Raw genomic sequence first — 17874 nt, 5'->3', positions numbered from 1 at the left:
GGCCGACTCTAAGTCATCCCAAAGAAAGCCTAAAACAAAGCTCCAACAAGAGTGGTAGAGGCCTTAGAGTCTTGAGGTTGAGTTTAATGTTCTTAGCCAGTAATGGAACTGTTTACTAGCAAAAAAATACCAACACCTTTCCAAGGAAGATAACAGGGTCCAGAGTCTTCTGCAGGATCCACTATGTAATCTACAATTACCAGACATGCAAAGAAACAGGAGAAAGACAAGGAAGGAAGTCAATGAAAATAACCGTAAGATGATTCAGATATTAAATTTAGCAGGAAAAGCCACTAAAATATCCATTATCAATATATTCATGCATTTTTAAAAAATCACTTTCAAATAATTAAATGAAAATATGGTTTGATGAATAACTACTTGGGGCATCTTAGCAGAAAATATGGTTTGATGAATAATTACTCAGGGCATCTTATTATAGAAAATAAAACTAAATGGAAGTTATAGAAATGAAAATCCGAGAATTTAAAAAGTAATTAACCAATTTGAAATACAGAAAAAGAAAAGCTGGGAGAAAAATGAAGAGAGACTTGGAGCCCCATGAAGTCATATCACATTGTTTTGCATACATGTAATGGGAGCCTTAGGTAAGGAAAAGAGGATAATACGATGGAAGAAAATATGTATCAAAAGAGTAAAGACTGGAAATTCCCTAAATCTGATGGAATGTATTGACTGATAGATTGAATACTCTCAGCGAACCTCACAAGAATAAATACAAGGGAAGCTAGACTTAAGAATATCATAGTCAAACTGCTGACCACCAAAGTTAAAAAGAAAATCTTGAAAGTAGATGGGGGGGGTAGGAGGGAAAAACACATTATGTATAGCGGAGCAATGATCTGAAAAATGGCTGGTGTTATCATCTGAAACAATCAAGACCAGAAGTAATGTAATGGCATATTTTAATTGCTAAAAAAAAATAGAAGAATAAATACATTAAAAATCTAAGTAAAAATACTTATTTACTTCCTTTCTGCTCCTTTTCTTATCTTGATTTTGACTTCATCATCCTTACTATCAATGAATTTTGTATTGACTCAAAGTAAGAAATTTCTTTTAAGGGTTTACTTGAGCTTCATCTCTTTAGACTGACCTGTCAGGCATATTACAGAAGGGGCGCCTGGCCCATGTGGCTCTTTTTGGACTCTTGGTGTCTGCCTTTAGTTTGGCACAATCCACTGGAATCAGGCTCAGGAGATAGAATGAAACCAATATGGATCAAAATGCCTGAGCCACCAGGACCCAGTCTGGGGAGAAGAGGCTGGCCGGGTTATCGTTAGGGAGAAAAAGTTTTCCAAAGCCTGCTGCCATGGAGACCAATGTCCTCAAAAATTTTTACACCATGGAAAGCTCATTTAAAAATTCCACAGGGGCAATTCCAAAGGGCTGAGGTTGGCAGCATCCAACCCCTGCAGGGAGAGAAGCGTGTGGGCAGCAAGGCTATGGCGGCTCATGGTACATGACACATGGATACTCTTTTGAAAAAGATTTGGGGTCAACCTCTCAGGCAAAGCCATGGCTCTACTAAGGTACTCCAAACTCTAACAGCTCCTGGACCACAGTATTTGTCCCAAGGTGCTTGTGCTATGCCTTAGCATGTGGGTTCACTGAAGTCAATGGATAGAGAGGCATTAAGCCAAAGAAATACCTGCTTATGTAGTAGTATCATCATTTATAATTTAAGAAACACTTGTGGGAGTTCCCGTCGTGGCGCAGCGGAAACGAATCCGACTAGGAACCATGAAGTTGCAGGTTGGATCCTGGTCCCTGCTCAGTGGGTTAAGGATCTGGCGTTGCCAGGGGCTGTGGTGTAGGTCGCAGATGCAGCTCGGAGGATCTGGCGTGGGCCAGCAGCTCCAGCTCTGATTAGACCCCTAGCCTGGGAAGCTCCATATGCCGCGGATGCGGCCCTAAAAAGACAAAAAAAAAAAAAAAACAAGAAAGAAAGAAAAAAAAAAAACACTTGTGAAGGTATTCTATGTCAGGCACTGTGCTAGACATGGCAGGAGAAATAAAGTTGAACAGGACACAATCTGCAAGGAGTTTTTTATTCAGAGCAGTAGTTCTCAGTTGGGTGCGTTTTGCTCCTCTCCTCATCCCCCGCCCTGCCAAGGGACATTTGCCCCCGTCTGGAAATTTCTGTCTCCAACTGAAGGAGTGATGGGGAGGTAGATGGTACCACTGGCGTCTAGTGGCCAGAGGTCAGGGGGTGCTGCTCAGTAGCCTCCAAAACACAGGACCCTACAACAAAGAATCATCCAATCCACAATGTGCTGAGGTTGATAAGCCCTGATATAAAACACGTCTTCGGAAAGAGGTTAAAGGTCGCTCAGGTGGGATATGCCGGGTACAAACAGGTAACACCTCTCTACTCTCCGGGTTTTATGTTAGAACAGTGGTGGGAGGCACAGAGAAGCTTCTTTGAAAACTTGATCCCAGAAACATAGCTGATGGTGGAGAATCCTACCGGATGAGGCTAGGAAAGCAGATCAGAGGCAGCTGCTGCTTGTAAATTGTAACCCCGTGGTGTGGACAAGGGTGGCGTTCTACTTGAGTTCATGCATTGACTGGATTAAAACTGTGAGCATAGAGCAATTTACAGCCTCCAGAGAATTCTTTCTTTGACCCCCTTTTGTCAGGCTTTATAGAAACTCTTAGATTTCAGCAGTGTAAGCTTACATAGCCTCTGAAGTAAAAAAAAAAAATCTATAATATTTTTTCCATCTTTTGTTTTCAACCCTAGGAAGCATTTCTAATAAAATTGGTCTCTGCCCTACGGACTATGATCTCACTCTCGCAAAAGGAGACCATGAATTACACAATAAGGTAAGATGAAGTCTATAGAAATTGGCTCTGACCATGAAAACGGCAACCCCGATTATTAGCTATGATTTCTGAAAATATATTTCCAGGTAGAAAGTCATTTGGTCTTCAAAGCAGGTTTTCGAGTGTAGGACATGCTAAAGCAGCTGATGCTTGTGAAATCAGCAATGCTAATAATTTTTTATTACATTGACTCATACTTCTTTAGCTGTTGAAGACATTAAATTAATCAGACTACAAGACTTTCTAGCCCTGGCAGGGTGATTAGAAAATGTGCTGATAGTATTGTGTTTTATTTGGCATGATCATAGCTGTCAAGAAGTCTATCCAGAAACTGTCTTAATAAATTTATATAAATTACATAGCCTGAGTTTACAAACGTCTGTTAAATTCATTTTACTGGTATTACTAGACCCCGTTTTTTGATATTTAGCCATTTCCAAGGTTTATATCCACCTTGATCAAATGACTTCAAGTTTTGAGTATTCAGAAAATTTAGCCTGGCTAGAAAATTGGGGGTTCCTGTCATGGCTCAGCAGAATCAAATCTGACTAGCTAGCATCCATGAGGATGCTGGTTCGATCCCTGGCCTTGCTCAGTACATTAAGGATCTGGCATTGCCATGAGCTGTGGTATATGGGTCACAGATGTGGCTTGGTTTCCACGTGGCTGCAGCATAGGCAGGCAGCTATAGCTCCAATTCGACTTCTAGCCTGGGAACCTCCATATGCCACAGGTGCAGCCCTAAAAAGACAAAAAAAAAAAAAAAAGAAAATTGAAGTAAAAGGTTTTTCTCTGACCCTTCTATTTCCCATTCAAATTATCTGAATTATTTTCTTTATTCTCCATTGAGTAAATAATACAAGTCTATAGAGCCCACTAGCCATGCCATTCTCTAAAGACTGATTTTAAAGTAAATCTTATTTTCATCTCTAAATAGTGGACCACTGTCTAATCAAATAAAAGGGTTTTTAATGTCCAGTTGACCACTTAACAGCATTTACAAGCACTGTTGTCTCTGTGCTGCAAAAGAAGAAAGCTGGGGAATCAAAAGTTTAGTGAAATTTGTAACAGTGAAAGATAATATTTCCTGAGTGCTGAGAAATTACTAGAAGCCAGAAAACTGTTCTCAGGTCATCCATATCAAATGACTATCTTATTCTCACAAAACACTAATGAGATAGATGCTGCTGTTGACATAATTTTTCCTGTTTAGCAAGTGAGAGAACATTAGGACGTGAGAGATGGAGGAATTTAGCCAAAATGACATTGTTAACAGGTGTCTAGCTGGGCTTAGAACTTAGACTGTCTGTTCCTAGAATCCGTACCTGTGTCCGCCACGAAACAATATTTCAAATAGCTGTTTATTTCTTTGTCCTTTCAGCCAGTTTTGTTTTCTCTGCCTTGGTCTTAAAGCCTTAATCTAAGGTACAGCTATATGAAAACAAAGCTCAGTTTGCTAGGAAGGAAGAAACTTACCTCCTCTATACATACTATGTACTGGGCGTGTTTATGTACGCTTTTGGGGATGCTAAAGAAAAGATGTGTCTATGACTCCCAAGATAGTGTGGGAAAAGAATCTGAAAAAGAATGGATGTGTGTTCATGTATAACTGAATTACTTTGTTGTACGGCAGAAATGATTGCTACTTTGTAAATCAACTACACCTCAATCAAACTGTAAAAAATTATTTTTATTTTTGTCTTTTTGCCTTTTCTAGGGCCGCTTCCCATGGCATATGGAGGTTCCCAGGCTAGGGGTCGAATCGGAGCTGTAGCCACCTGCCTACACCAGAGCCATAGCAACGCGGGATCCGTGCCGTGTCTGCAACCTACACCACAGCTAACAGCAATGCCAGATCCTTAACTGATCGAGGCCAGGGATTGAACCCACCACCTCATGGTTCCTAGTCAGATTCATCAATCACAGCGCACCACGACGGGAACACCAAACTGTAAAAAATTTTAAAAAAATCTCAGAATACCATTTGTTGATCTGAAACCCTGGGATTAGAAGAAAGGCTAATTTAGGTACATTGAGAAAGAATACAATCACCCAGAACATCTAAAATTCTCCCCTATATTTTCTGAGTTTATAGGTTTGATTCAGGAATTCTCTTTTTCTTAGTTTGAAGGTTGTACTCCAGGAATTGTGGGTCAGTGCTTTGGGGGAGGAAGTTTTTGTGGGGGAGTGGGGGGGATCATGCACTTTGGGAAGATGTCTCACCTTTGAACCGCTTTAGCCAATGGCTTTGTACCTGCTGACACTACGTCCCTATAACGTCAGTGCTGTGGAAAAACAAGTGCAAGTGACTGTTCAAGGGCATATAGACCACCTGCTAAATTCTAAATCTGAGCCCCACTACTCCAATTTGAGTATGTTTCCCTGCCCCCCATCTTTTCATTGTATTGGGAATGAATTTGAATCCTCAGCTAGTATGAAAGCCCTTAACCCAGGCAATTGTTGGGATGGCTGTGGGAGAAACTGAAGTTAATGTTAAACTTTACTTGTGAAGCATTTGTTTTTCACATAACACACTGCTGGGAAAAAAATCGAAATCTATGGTCCCAGGTGGCCAGAAAGTCTAGCTGTCCCCCGGAGGGCAGACTCAGAAGCCCAAGGTAGAGGGTTAGGTACCCCAGGGGTCTCTCCGGATGAATCCTGAACTACCCAGCCTTGAAGGAGTCCCGTGTTTCTCCCTGGGTACTGCTAATAGAAAGTCTGTTCTGAAGAATTCTCTGGAGCACACATCAGAAGAGAATTAAAGAAACAGGAAGTAGAATTCTTGCTGGATGGTCTCAGGATTTAGGCTGGATTTCATTTGGAGCTTTTTTTTTTTTTTTTTAGATGATAATAACACTGATGAAATTGAACATGATGTCATATTTATTTGCTTCAATACTTTGGATACACCTGGTGTTTGTTGTTATTATCCATGACTTGTAATTCTGTGATCCTATCAACGCAAGCCTCTTCACACAGAAGGTCCAGCCCAAACCTTCCTCCCCTGCCGTCTTCAAAAATGGTGCTGCTCACGTCTCCTCTTCCCAGGGCAGTTCAAAAGCATTCGTAATCCACAGGATCCAGCCCTTTATTCTCTACTTCCTCTTTTAAGGCTCTCTCTTTTGATGAAACAATCCCCTGGCTCTTCATCTGGCCAGATGTGCAGACGAACAGCGCTCCCCAGAGCTCTGCACAAAGACCCTGTGAGGAGTTTGGGGGGAGAAAAGGCTGCTGCTAAGTGGAACTTAACTGTGACGGCACTATAATGCGTTCCCACTGCACTGGTACCACTGACCTGTCAACTGCAAGCTCGCTCTCTCCACACAAAGACTTACCTTCTCCCTGGTCCTATCATCGTCACCCTTCTTCATTAACCAAATGGTCCACGGAAGGAATTATTGCTAAGGGGCAAAAACTTCTAAACAACAAGGCAGGGATCCTGGGCTTTGCTTCCTATCATATAACACAATTAAATAGGCCTTTCATGTCACCAGCTGGACAACTTTGAGACAATATATATCATCATATAGTATTTTCTTCTTAGCAACTTCATAGAAATGCTGTAATAAATACACAAGAAAGGATGTTAAATGTTCCATTGACCAGCTATGCTATATTTTGCATTGTGCCAGATGCTACTTAGATGCTGCATATTCTAAAGCATGTTAAATTTTATCCTATCCATCCCCAGAAAGCATTTAATTGCTGTTATATCACTTTGTCTCCGTACAAATCCTGCAATCTACACAAGACAAATATCACCTCCATTTTTCAGATTAAAAAACTCAAATTCATGGACCGTAAGTACTCTGAGTTTCCAAAGTACTGAGAAGGCTTGAACGAGAGTCTTCTCAGCATCACTTGTTGGCTCTGCTGACTACAACAGAGTACACTTTAGCTTTTCAAAACCCTCTAAAGCGCTTCTTGGCTTACATTTTGCGTCGTGTCTGAAAGAACACTCCCGGCTTCCTAACTGGTGCTGTATTTGAGAGACAGCCCTCGCCCACCAGATTTTTCACGCGTGAGCTTGAACATCACATTCTGGATTTTTGCAATTTGTATTTAAATATTTGCTGTTGGTGTCTGTGATACGTCAGACTCTGCACAGCCACACAGATGACATGCACAATGCGCTGTTTCAGAACAAATTTGCACCCTCAATTTTTCTTTAGGATGGATAGATATTCATAAGTCTAGATATTCATCTTTCTAAAGTCAATGCTGTTGGAAGAATCTTTTTTTTTACGAGGATATTCTTTGGCTTCAGGGACTTAGAGTGCTAATGGGCCAGAAGATCTATTTTCTGTCTTTTAAATGTCAGTGATGTCCTATTTAAAAGCATTATTTAAGAATCTGTGCTGCTCAGGTTGGTTAGATTGTCAGAGTCGCTTCATGTGAACAGGCCTACACACTGTGGTACTCACTCACCTGGGCATTTTACTGTACATAGTTACCTTTGCTTGGATTTAAAAAACCTCTTCTTGGAGTTCCCGTCGTGGCTCAGCAGTTAATGAACCCGACTAGCATCCATGAGGATGCAGGTTCGATCCCTGGCCTCACTCAGTGGGTTATGGATCTGGCGTTGCTGTGAGCTGTGGTGTAGGTCACAGATGTGGCTCAGATCCTGTATTGCTGTGACTCTGGCCTAGGCCTGAGGCTACAGCTCTGATTCGACCCCTAGCCTGGGAACCTCCATATGCTGCTATGCTGCTGGTGCAGCCCTAAAAGATAAAAAGACAAAAAGACAAAAAAAAAATCTTTTCTTTCGGTTTTATTCCTCTCTGGGTTCCTTTCTTTGGAGGTGATCAAGTGTCCATGACTTTATGTCTTCCACTTGAAGAAATTTACAGCACATTAACAAATATTCTTTAAAGGAAATGCAAAGGCTCAGAAAATTATTGGTCTTTTCAGAAGTAACAGGCATTTTTCTTAGTGACTTAGCAACTAGAGGTTGTCTATATTGTTATTGGAATATAAGTACTTACTGAAATGACCTCTAATAATTAATTCTTGAGTATTAACTATGTGCTTATTCCCATGTTAGGAGCTATGAAAGATACATAGAAGTATACCACATACCATTTTCACCATGAATTTCATTGAATAGAAATAAGTAGTAACATGAACTCCCATTGTGGGATAGTGGTTAAGGATCCTGCATTGCTGCAGCAAGTGGTTCCGATTCCATCCCTGGGCCAGGAGCTTCTATAATGCTGTGAGTGTGGCCAAAAAAAAAAAAAAAAAAAAAAAGGTAGGTGTTAACAGATTAACCAAGTAGAAAGCAATTTAATACATTCTATCATAAAACACCTATATTTTAACACATCAGGAGCTTTGGTGAGTAAACCAAATCATTGGTATAATTCTTGATAGCAATTTCAACTTTCTATTTAGTAAGATTGAATAGAGTATCTAATCATCTCTTAAGGAAATACTACCAAATTTAAAATTCAAATAGCTACAAAAGCATATTTTGAGCAATCTGGTAAGGTGTGCCATTCAAATATATTTAGTTAGTACAATTCAGAGTGTATATATATATATATATATACACTCTGAATATATATTTTATATATATTATAATTATATATATATAAAATTTTATTTTATTTTATTTTTTGCTTTTTAGGGCCACACCCACGGCATATGGAAGTTTCCAGGCTAGGGGTCAAATAGGAGCTGCAACTGCCAGCCTACACCACAGCCACAGCAACACAGGATCCAAGTCGCATCTGCAACCTACACCACAGCTCACAGCAATGCCAGATCCTTAACCCACTGAGAAAGGCCAGGGATCGAACCCGCATCTTTATGGATCCTAGTCAGGTTCATTAACTGCTGAGCCATGAAGGGAACTTGCCAGAGGTCTTACACTAAAAATTAAAAATTTTTTTACAGTCTTTAACTTCCTTAAGAATGGAATAATTAAAAACACCAGCACTAAGTGATCTGATTAAAAATACCTTCATTGGCACAGGCGCTACAGAGGCCGATAAAGATAAAAAAGAGTCTCAATAAAAGGTATTTTCAATTGATGGCTCTCATAACTGAATTTTGTTCTTAAGGTGATCAAATCAATCAATTTCATAATAAAAGAAATGAGCCTTGTAGAGATTTGATGACACATCTATTTCACCTGAGTTTTGCTCCAAGGTTTTCCTGTTTATTGCAACCTATGCATCCAAAACAGCATTCAGTTCCAAAGATGTGCTAAAACTTGTATGAACCTATATCAAGGAATTTCAAGTAACAAGGCTCTTAAGTGATGATTTAAAACACTTGAGAAGAGCCTAAAGAAAAAGAAAGAAGAATGTTGGCCCAACTGTCTTAAAAGTACAAGTCATGTCTAATTTTCTTCCTCTGTAGACTAGGAGTTTTCAAACACCATTTGGTCAGCAGCATTTTGTAATAAAATCATATGGGGGACCTCAATGTATAAAGGTGAAAGCTGAACTGTTTTGGGGGAAGGGGGAAGAAAAGCCCGGCTGGATGTGTGCCCCTGTCTCCCCACTTCTCACCATAGCAGGGGTCCTAAGCATCCTTGGCTGAGAATAGGGTTCACTTTCTCCACTAGGGCAGTCTGTTTTCTGGACCCATCATGGGTCACACAATTCGGTCAAGTTCTCATAAATGAGCTCCACAGACATTGTATGGTCCAAAGGTTAAATTTGTGTCTTTGGGAGTCATAGACTGCGGAACTCAGGAGGTATTGGTGATGATGCTAGAATGAAACGGCCTTTTGAGAAACAGAGTGTAGAGGTCAAAAGAGAGTCCTGGTAGCCTGTTTTTTTTTTTTTTTTTTTGGTTTTTTTATTATAGTTGATTCACAATGTTCTGTCAATTTCTGCTGTGTCACCAAGTGACCCAGTCACACATACACATACATTCTTTTTCTCACATTATCCTCCATCATGTTCCATCACAAGTGATTGGATATAGTTCCCTGTGCTGTACAGCAGGACCTCATTGCTTATCCACTCCTGGTGGCCTTTGATTCCGCAGCTCCCATACTCCTGAAATCCACCTGCCTCCTTTCTTTCTCCATAAGCTGGTTGTTCAAACCTTCCTTCAAATTCCTTTTTGCTGAAAGCTAATTCAAGCTGCATTGTCTTCACTCTCAACGAGTCAATAGTCCCCATTTACTACAAATACTATAACCATGATTATGCTGTCATTTCCATTCTGACATTTGTAGAATCTGTTCCATGTGAGAGAATACAAAAGTGAACACGACGCAGCCTGCCAATGTAGACATGAGAATTTAGTGAGAGAATCCAGAATTAAGCAATCATATCAATGCAGAATCATGGCTAACTATGCTTCTGTAGGACCAATGATTCTAGAAGAGAATCTGGGGAAAATGTCCCTGAAACCAGGTAACCTTTCTATCTGCAACCTGCTAAAATACTTTTCATTTATTTAATTTTGCTTCACCCTGGAAAGGAAAAATCAATCACTTGGAGAACTGGAGAAATTGGAGATTATTCACAGGAAACATCTTACTTGGAGGAATTGGAAAAACACAGGATTTCAGTTTGGTGAGTACCTGTCACCCGTCTTTCTATTTAAAATTTTAAATCCATTAAATTCAACAAAGTCTTTACTCTTTCTATTCTTTTATTATTCATTTCTTCCAACAAATATCAATTGCATGCCTATGATGGCTCACGGTCCGGTGAAGCATATGTGTGTTTAAAGATATCAGCATGGGAGTTCCCACTATGGAGGAGTGGGTTGAGACTCCAACTACAGTGGCTTGGGTCACTGCGGAGGTGGCACAGGTTCAATCTCTGCCAGAGTGTTAAAGAATCTCATGTTGCTGTAGCTGCTGTGTAGGTCACAGCTGTGGCTTAGATTCAGTATGCAGGAACTTTAATAGGCAGTGGATACAGCCATAAAAATAAATAAATAAATAAATAAATAAATAAATAAATAAATAAAGACATCAGTGTGATATAACACTATTTTATTTTTTTAAAGAATGCATACATAGGACTTCCCATCGTGGCTCTGTGGAAATGAATCTGATTGGTATCCATGAGGATGCAGATTCGATCCCTGGCCTCACTCAGTGGGTTAAAGATCTGGTGTTGCAGTGAGCTATGGCGGAGGTCGCAGACATGGCTCAGATCTGGCATTGCTGTGGCTGTGGTGTAGGCTGGCAGCTACAGCTCTGATTTGACCCCTAGCCTGGGAACATACACATGCCATGGATGCAGCCCTAAAAAGACACACACACACACACACACACACACACACACACACACACACACACAAAGAATGCACACATGCACATCTGGAGAAGATGACAGTTGAATTTGCTTGAGAGTGGAGAAGGATTTTCAGGAAAAAAATTGAGCCGAGTCTTAGGGAGAAGACTACAGCAGAGAAATGTTGACAATTCGGCGTGGGCAGTGTTCAGAGATGGAATTGGAGGATGCCTGGGGCTGACACGGGCTGCAACCTTAGTTCACTTAAGATCTAAGCAGGTCGTGGTTACTGCGCTCTCTTCCTGGAGGTGTGTCCGCAAGTATATCTGTCTCTGCAAAGCGTACGTATACCCGTCATTAAAAAACATAGAAGAGCAATGGAGCTTCCCAGAGGTAACCACTGCGGGATTTTGCAATGGTGGGATTCATCAAGCATGAGAGAGGGAACCACGGTAAGTGGCGGTGTGACACGTGAATAACTCAGGAAAGAGGAAGAAACGGAGCAGCAGGTCCAAGTCATCTGTTCAAACCACTGCCCCCTGCCTGCCCCTCAAAGTCTGTGCCCGGAATAATTTTCCCATTAGTTATTTATGCACCTTAGGATTTGGTTCCTGAAGAGTTTTCTCTTACTCTCCATCCCGGAACCACCGTCAGGAGGAATGGTAGCGGCTCCAATTTCCCTCATCCAGTCACATTTTTATAAGTCCTACTGGTTTTCACTTAAATGTAAAAGTCTTGATACTTTCCCCAGTGCTCTCCTGATGCAGCTGAAGTATGATCTCCAGGCTAACAGTTGAGTTGTTCTCTGGGTTAAGAGATGCTGGCCTGTGCCTAAGAAACCTCAGCTGGGAAGGGGAGTCAAGAGCCCAGAAGACTAGAAATACGCATGCTTCTTCTAGGAAGGAAAAATATACAAGCAATGCAATTTTCAAATAATAAGCAGACAAACTCCCCATCCTTAGGAAACTCTTAGTTCGTCATGGTCTTTATGGGGATGGTGCTAAGAATGTCAAATTTAATTCAATGATGTAACTGCCAGAGCAGAGGAACCAGGTGCTTAGTACAGTAAGCAATGGGAGAGATGGAGCTTCGGTTGGGCCACATGCTGAGACCCAATCCCTGTTTGAGGCTCACCTGGACCAGGAAAGGAGCTCCATTAAGCTCTCAGGCTCTCAGCACCTCCCTTCATCCCTCTTGCATCTCCAGGCATTAAGTTCTCAGGCTCTCAGCACCTCCATTCATCCCTCTTGCATCTCCAGGCTTTGTCTGATGATGACTCAGCTCTCTGCTGACCTACTTCTGTTGGGATGGACTTTCAGAGTCCAGTGTACACAGTTTCCCCGTGTCATTATTCCTTCACGCATCAAGTTAAAAGGCTTAAGACTTTCCAAGGATCTCAGAACTTTATTGTCTGACAGATCCTTTCAAATGCAGTACTCAGGCACAGCTCCATTCGTGGGTAAACTCATGCTCCAAGTCAACCAGGGACAAGAAAGTACAGCTGCCAGGACACATCCTGCCTTCTGTCTGTTTTTGTTTATTTTATTTTGTTGTATTTTTTTACATTTTTTTCATTACTCAAATAAATTTACCACATCTGTAGTTGTATAATGATCATAAGAATCCAGTTTCACAGGATTTCCATCCCACAACCCAAGCACATGCCCCCACCCCCCAAACTGTCTCCTCTGGAGACCATAGGTTTTTCAATGTCTGTGAGTCAGCATCTGTTCTGCAAAGAAGTTCAGTTTGTCCTTTTTTCAGATTCCACACGTCAGTGAAAGCATTGGATGTTGGTGTCTCATTGTATGGCTGACTTCACTTAGCATGATAATTTCTAGGTCCATCCATGTTGCTAAAAATGCCATTATTTCATTCTTTTTAATAGCTGAGTAATATTCCATTGTGTAAATGTACCCCATCTTCTTGATCCACTTCTCTGTCGATGGATATTTAGGCTGTTTTTGTAAATAAAGTTTAACTGGAACCCAGACACACTCGTATGGTTACCTGCTATCTTTGTCTGGTTTTCCTCCCAATGACAGAATTGAATAATGGAAGCAAGGACAGCATGACCCAAAAAGTTTAGGATATTTACTTTCTAACACTTCACCAAAAAAGTTGTTCAGCCTTGCTCAAACCCCACTCGCTGTTTCTCTACTGTTCTCTCGTGACACTTCCGTTGTTTTTAAGATATTTATCTGCTTGTCATCATCAGCAGGCTGGGCTCCTATGCATTTCGGTTATCAGCTGCTACATGATGAATCGCTGAAGGCTTTGTGGCTTGAAACAGCCACCGTCTTATTTGCTCACGATTCTGTGGGTTGGGAATTTAGGCAGGACCCATCATGGGACTCTCGTCTCTGCTTCAGCTGAGGCTTCTCCCATACTGGAGTCTGGCTCAGATATCTGAATTGGGGCCATGCGTCTGAAGCCTCTGTTCTTGTTCTCAACTGAGCTTCTCACTTTGCCACATGGGCCTCTCTCCACTGATGCGTGGGCTTCTTCTCAGCTTATTGCCTGGGTTCCAAGCAGCATCTTTTCAAGCAGAAAAAGGTGGGAACCACACATCCCTTAGGGCGAGCCTTCTAAGTGACACAACAACTCCACCACATTCTGTTGGTCAAAACAAGCTACAGAGCCAGACAGAGGCGGGGCAAACTTCATCTCTTGCAGCAGGATTGGGAAGGTGACATCACAAAGGAAGAAGCTGGTGTGGAAGATACCATGTGGGCGGCTGTGGAAATACAGCCTGTCACACTCTGCTTCATTTATTCATTTCTGTGTGCAAAGCATAGGGTTCAACAAATATTTATCTAACAAGACAAAGAAAGCAATGGAAGAGTGTAGGTTTTATGGAAAGATCTGAGGGTGAATTCCCATTTTGCTGCTACCGTGTCACTTAAATCATTTGATTAAACTCTCTGAGGCTGTTTTCTCCTATATCAAATTGAAATAATAATAATACTTAGATTGTGAAACTTTATATCTGTTGTGAAAACTGAGAGATAATGTATATAAAATAGCCTGTAGAGTCCCTGAAAAAGGTAGGTTTTTTCTGGGGGGGGGAACTTTTTAGGGCCACATGCACTGCATATAGAAGTGCAGCCTGGGGGTTGAATTGGCTACAGCCACAGCAATGCCAGATCCAAGCTGCATGGCTGCATCTGCGACCTACACCACAGCTCACGGCAAAGCTGGATCCTTAACCCACTGAGCCAGGCCAGGGATCGAACCTGCATCCTTATGGCCACTAGTTGGGTTCATTACTGCTGAGCCACGGTGGGAACTCTCCTGGGACAGGTAGATTTTTAATAAAGGCAACTAATGCAGTTAATATTAATAATCATTCACTTTGAGGAAAATGTCTTTTCCGAAGGTTAAAACAGAGGATAACACTTCTGCTTTCCTTTCTGTTCTTCAAACACCCCAAGCGCCTTATCGAGTCCTGGCCTCTGCCCTTGATGCCTCCTTTGTCTGGAATGTTCTCCCCGTTCTTAGTAAAATGGAAGGCTGTATGTTTGGCAGGTCTCAGCCTCGATTTTACCTCCCCGAGCAGCTTTTCCCCACTCTCCTACCTGCATTGGTACCACCTCTCTCTGGTTGCTTTCTTATCGCCTTGTTTGTTTTCCTTTAAAATTCTTACCACGATTTAAGTTCATCTTTTCTATTTATTTCCCTGATCTGCATATTTCTGCTTCCTCTCTCTAAAAAGAAGCCGGGGGCAGGCAGAAACCCCACTAGGGCAGTCCTTCCAGGGTCTCCGGGCCCTGGTTCTAAAATGCCTAGTGTATAATAAGCCGACAGTAATATTTCTTGGCTGACTGACTCAAAGGGTGAATGAGTGATCAGTCAGTTTGTCTCTCTTTCTCTCTTCAAACCCCGTGACTGTCATACCTGTTCGTTGACTTCCAATCTCTCCCTTCTCTTGAAATTGCTATCATTAAAAAAAAAAAAAAAACAAAACTGAATATGGGATAATTAACCACTATAAATGTTTCTTTTTAAACCAAGGTTGAGGATATGGGGGCTGCCGAGACCTCTATAAACTTGTGTTTTAAATGGTCTGAGATACAATCTGAACAATTTCCTTGATGTTTTATTAGAGCTGGTAAATCATTTATTGGGGCAGCCTTTACCTAAATCCTCTCCAAATCCCCATAAAAATGCATTTAACACACAATACCATACTACCCAGCTTCAAAGATATATATGACACGGTGTGGGAAATTGTTGCTCTGCTGTGCGTGTATTTTCTTTCTCTCTCTTATGTGGTCCAGCTCATCCTCGTCCCCCCCCCCCCCACCATGTCACAGATGATGGTAAATCTGGTAGATTATTAAAGCATCCGTAAGTCACAGCTTCCTTTTTTTCTTTTTTTTAAATGTGTAAGACCTTTAGCTAGTCACATTCAAGTTTTGCCTTGTTGGTAGCCCCCAATCACTTTTTTAAAAAGCTTCCGAAATTATTAAAATTATTAAAATATAATTTTAAGGCTGGTACATCTTTTTCTCAACCGGAAAGATACCCAACAGAGTTGCCTTTGAGTGTGTAAAAGAGAAAAACCACTCCAGCAAATCTCACCCCAGTAGGTCTGCTGCCCCTAGTGTCAAGTGATCTTACATGAAAGTTCTCTGGGCTGTTCCTGGTGGGGTTTGCATCACAGCCACCTCTTCTGGGCCTCAAGTCCTACATCTGTAGGATGTTTATATTTTCTCTTTGAGATATATGCAGGCATGAGTTCTCATTGTGGTACAGAGGAAACGAATCCAACTAGTAGCCATGAGGACACAGGTTCGATCCCTGGCCTGCAGTTCTCATCCGATCCCTAGCTTGGGAACTTACCTATGCTCCAGGTGAGGCCCTAAAAAAGAGAGTGAGAGAGAGATGCAGGTGTGATAGGATGCTTCTCTTCTGCTCGTATTTTAGATAACATGAGATGTCCAAGCTAGGCCTTGGCATGTTTGTAATAGATGGCTTGTTTCCATCTTTACTCCTTTGGTGGTTTGCTCTGTCTAGGACAGGCTCCCGCTAAGCCCTGCACATCTCTGTGCTGCTCAGGCTAATTCAGTGTTCACTGAGCCCCCTCCCCCTTTGGACTCTAAGTTTAATAAATGTCACAGGGACAGGGATTCAGTCTGCTGTGTTCCTCCTGGCCAACTCACAGTGATTGACAAATTCCAGAAGGAAGTTCTGGAGAAAAGCCCCGTGGATGAAATGAGTGTAGAGTTTGTGATGGGCCAGTTTGTCAGGACTGAAGTTTCCAACTGTTGAGCATGTTTCTTCCCCAGAACTTCCTTCACTCACCTTCTTTTATGGCTTTGGATCCACGGCTCCCCCCGCCACACACACACACATAGAGATACCTACATACCCCAAGGGGCTTGGCTGTGATGGGTATACTGTTCCTATGACAACTATGATTGATTCGGGGGTGGGCTCATGATCTGAACCAGGCCATGCAAGCCCTTTCACAGGATTTTATATTTCATTTCTTGGCAATAGACATTCCTTCTCCCCTATAAGTTCTTAATCTTGAATGATTTAATTTTGATGCTCCCTGTGGCCATAGCCACCAGCTTACCGTTCCTACTTCCTCTGCCACGTCTTGTTAATACTTGGCATGTATAACCTATTTGAAACTGGTAAATGTGAGAGTCTGACGGATGCTTTGTCGGTGACACATATTCTGTTGTAGTCACGCTCATCAAAGTGTGTCCTAGAGGCTACCTCAAATTCACATTCTAGATGTGGCTATGTGGATACAATTGCATGTATATCAGTTCAAAAAAATAGTTTGTCCACTGGGAAGCTTTTGGTTTATGTATTTTCCCTTGAGGGGAAAAGACTTCCATGAGGAGGTTTACAAGGTCCATTCAGTTAATTATGTAAATAGGCGCTCCTTTGCCTGTGTACGCAGAGACTTAGACGCTCATTGCCTGTGGAGCGAACTGGGTTCCCTGCTTCCTGATGCAGTCCCTTAATCCCGGCACAGGGATGTCTCCAACCGAGTAAGCCAGGTTATATGTCAGTTTCCCCTGGAAGGCATGCTGGTGATGCTAGGTATCCCTCTGGTAGTTTAAAGACGTTAGCATGGTGTTCAGAGGTACCTATGTCTTAGCTAGCGAAAGGGTTCCGTAACAAGACAACCTTAGCATGTTTCCATTAACATTCAAGTCTAGCCAGGTGGGTAAGCCATCAGAGAATCAGACACTTTGAGAGCAGAGAGGCATCTCGGGGATTATTTAATTCAACCTGGGTGGTTGGTGCTAGTGTAAAACTGAGACCTCTCGATGTAGTGGGTCATACAGCTGAGAAAAAATGGAAATGGAATCAGACATTTCCTTTCAAACCCAATCCCGTCCCCATGATAAAAACTCTTCCTAGAACTCGGCTGATCATTTTATAGTTTTCTGTTCCTATCCGTTGCAAGCTGCTTTGCTGCTTATTAATGTTGATGAGAAAGTGCTGATTCATAGGAAAAGGCATATCGTGGATTAATGTAAATTTCCTCCTGCCACGAGGGCACGTCGTGGGCAGAAACTAAGATGTTGGCTCAGCGCGCAAGCTGCTGGCCACACAGAGTGACATCTTGGGTGTTTTTGGCGGGTAATTTATGTGGCTGACCTAAATGTGCTGCTCAGGGAAGGCATGAGTTAACCATAAACATCACAACAGGAAAGTTATTCTTTAATAAAAGTGATGCGCTTTCCTTTTTTATAACACACGTGTGATTTGACGTTGAAATAAAATGCAGATGCTCCTTTGATTGGCGTATTCCCTCTTGTGCTTTTCCAAAACAACTTCGCATATG

General features: G+C 41.8%; 1 protein-coding gene across 1 annotated transcript in view; it reads left to right on the top strand.

Annotated features, from left to right (window-relative positions):
* Window positions 1-17874, top strand: part of LOC146401171 (uncharacterized) — a 267755-nt gene that overhangs the window by 110223 nt on the left and 139658 nt on the right. Inside the window, exons 11-12 of the mRNA XM_084970323.1 lie at window positions 2768-2850; window positions 10294-10388. Of these exons, the coding sequence (XP_084826449.1) occupies window positions 2768-2850; window positions 10294-10388 (178 nt within the window). The remainder of the gene's footprint in view (window positions 1-2767; window positions 2851-10293; window positions 10389-17874) is intronic.

Source organism: Sus scrofa, chromosome 7 (assembly GCF_054392235.1).
Source record: "Sus scrofa isolate SSC_HxYL_T2T_F1_AM1 chromosome 7, Sscrofa_HxYL_maternal_Yorkshire_Landrace_v2.0, whole genome shotgun sequence".
Taxonomy (NCBI): Eukaryota; Metazoa; Chordata; class Mammalia; order Artiodactyla; family Suidae; genus Sus; species Sus scrofa.
This window is presented reverse-complemented; position numbering and strand designations above follow the sequence as displayed.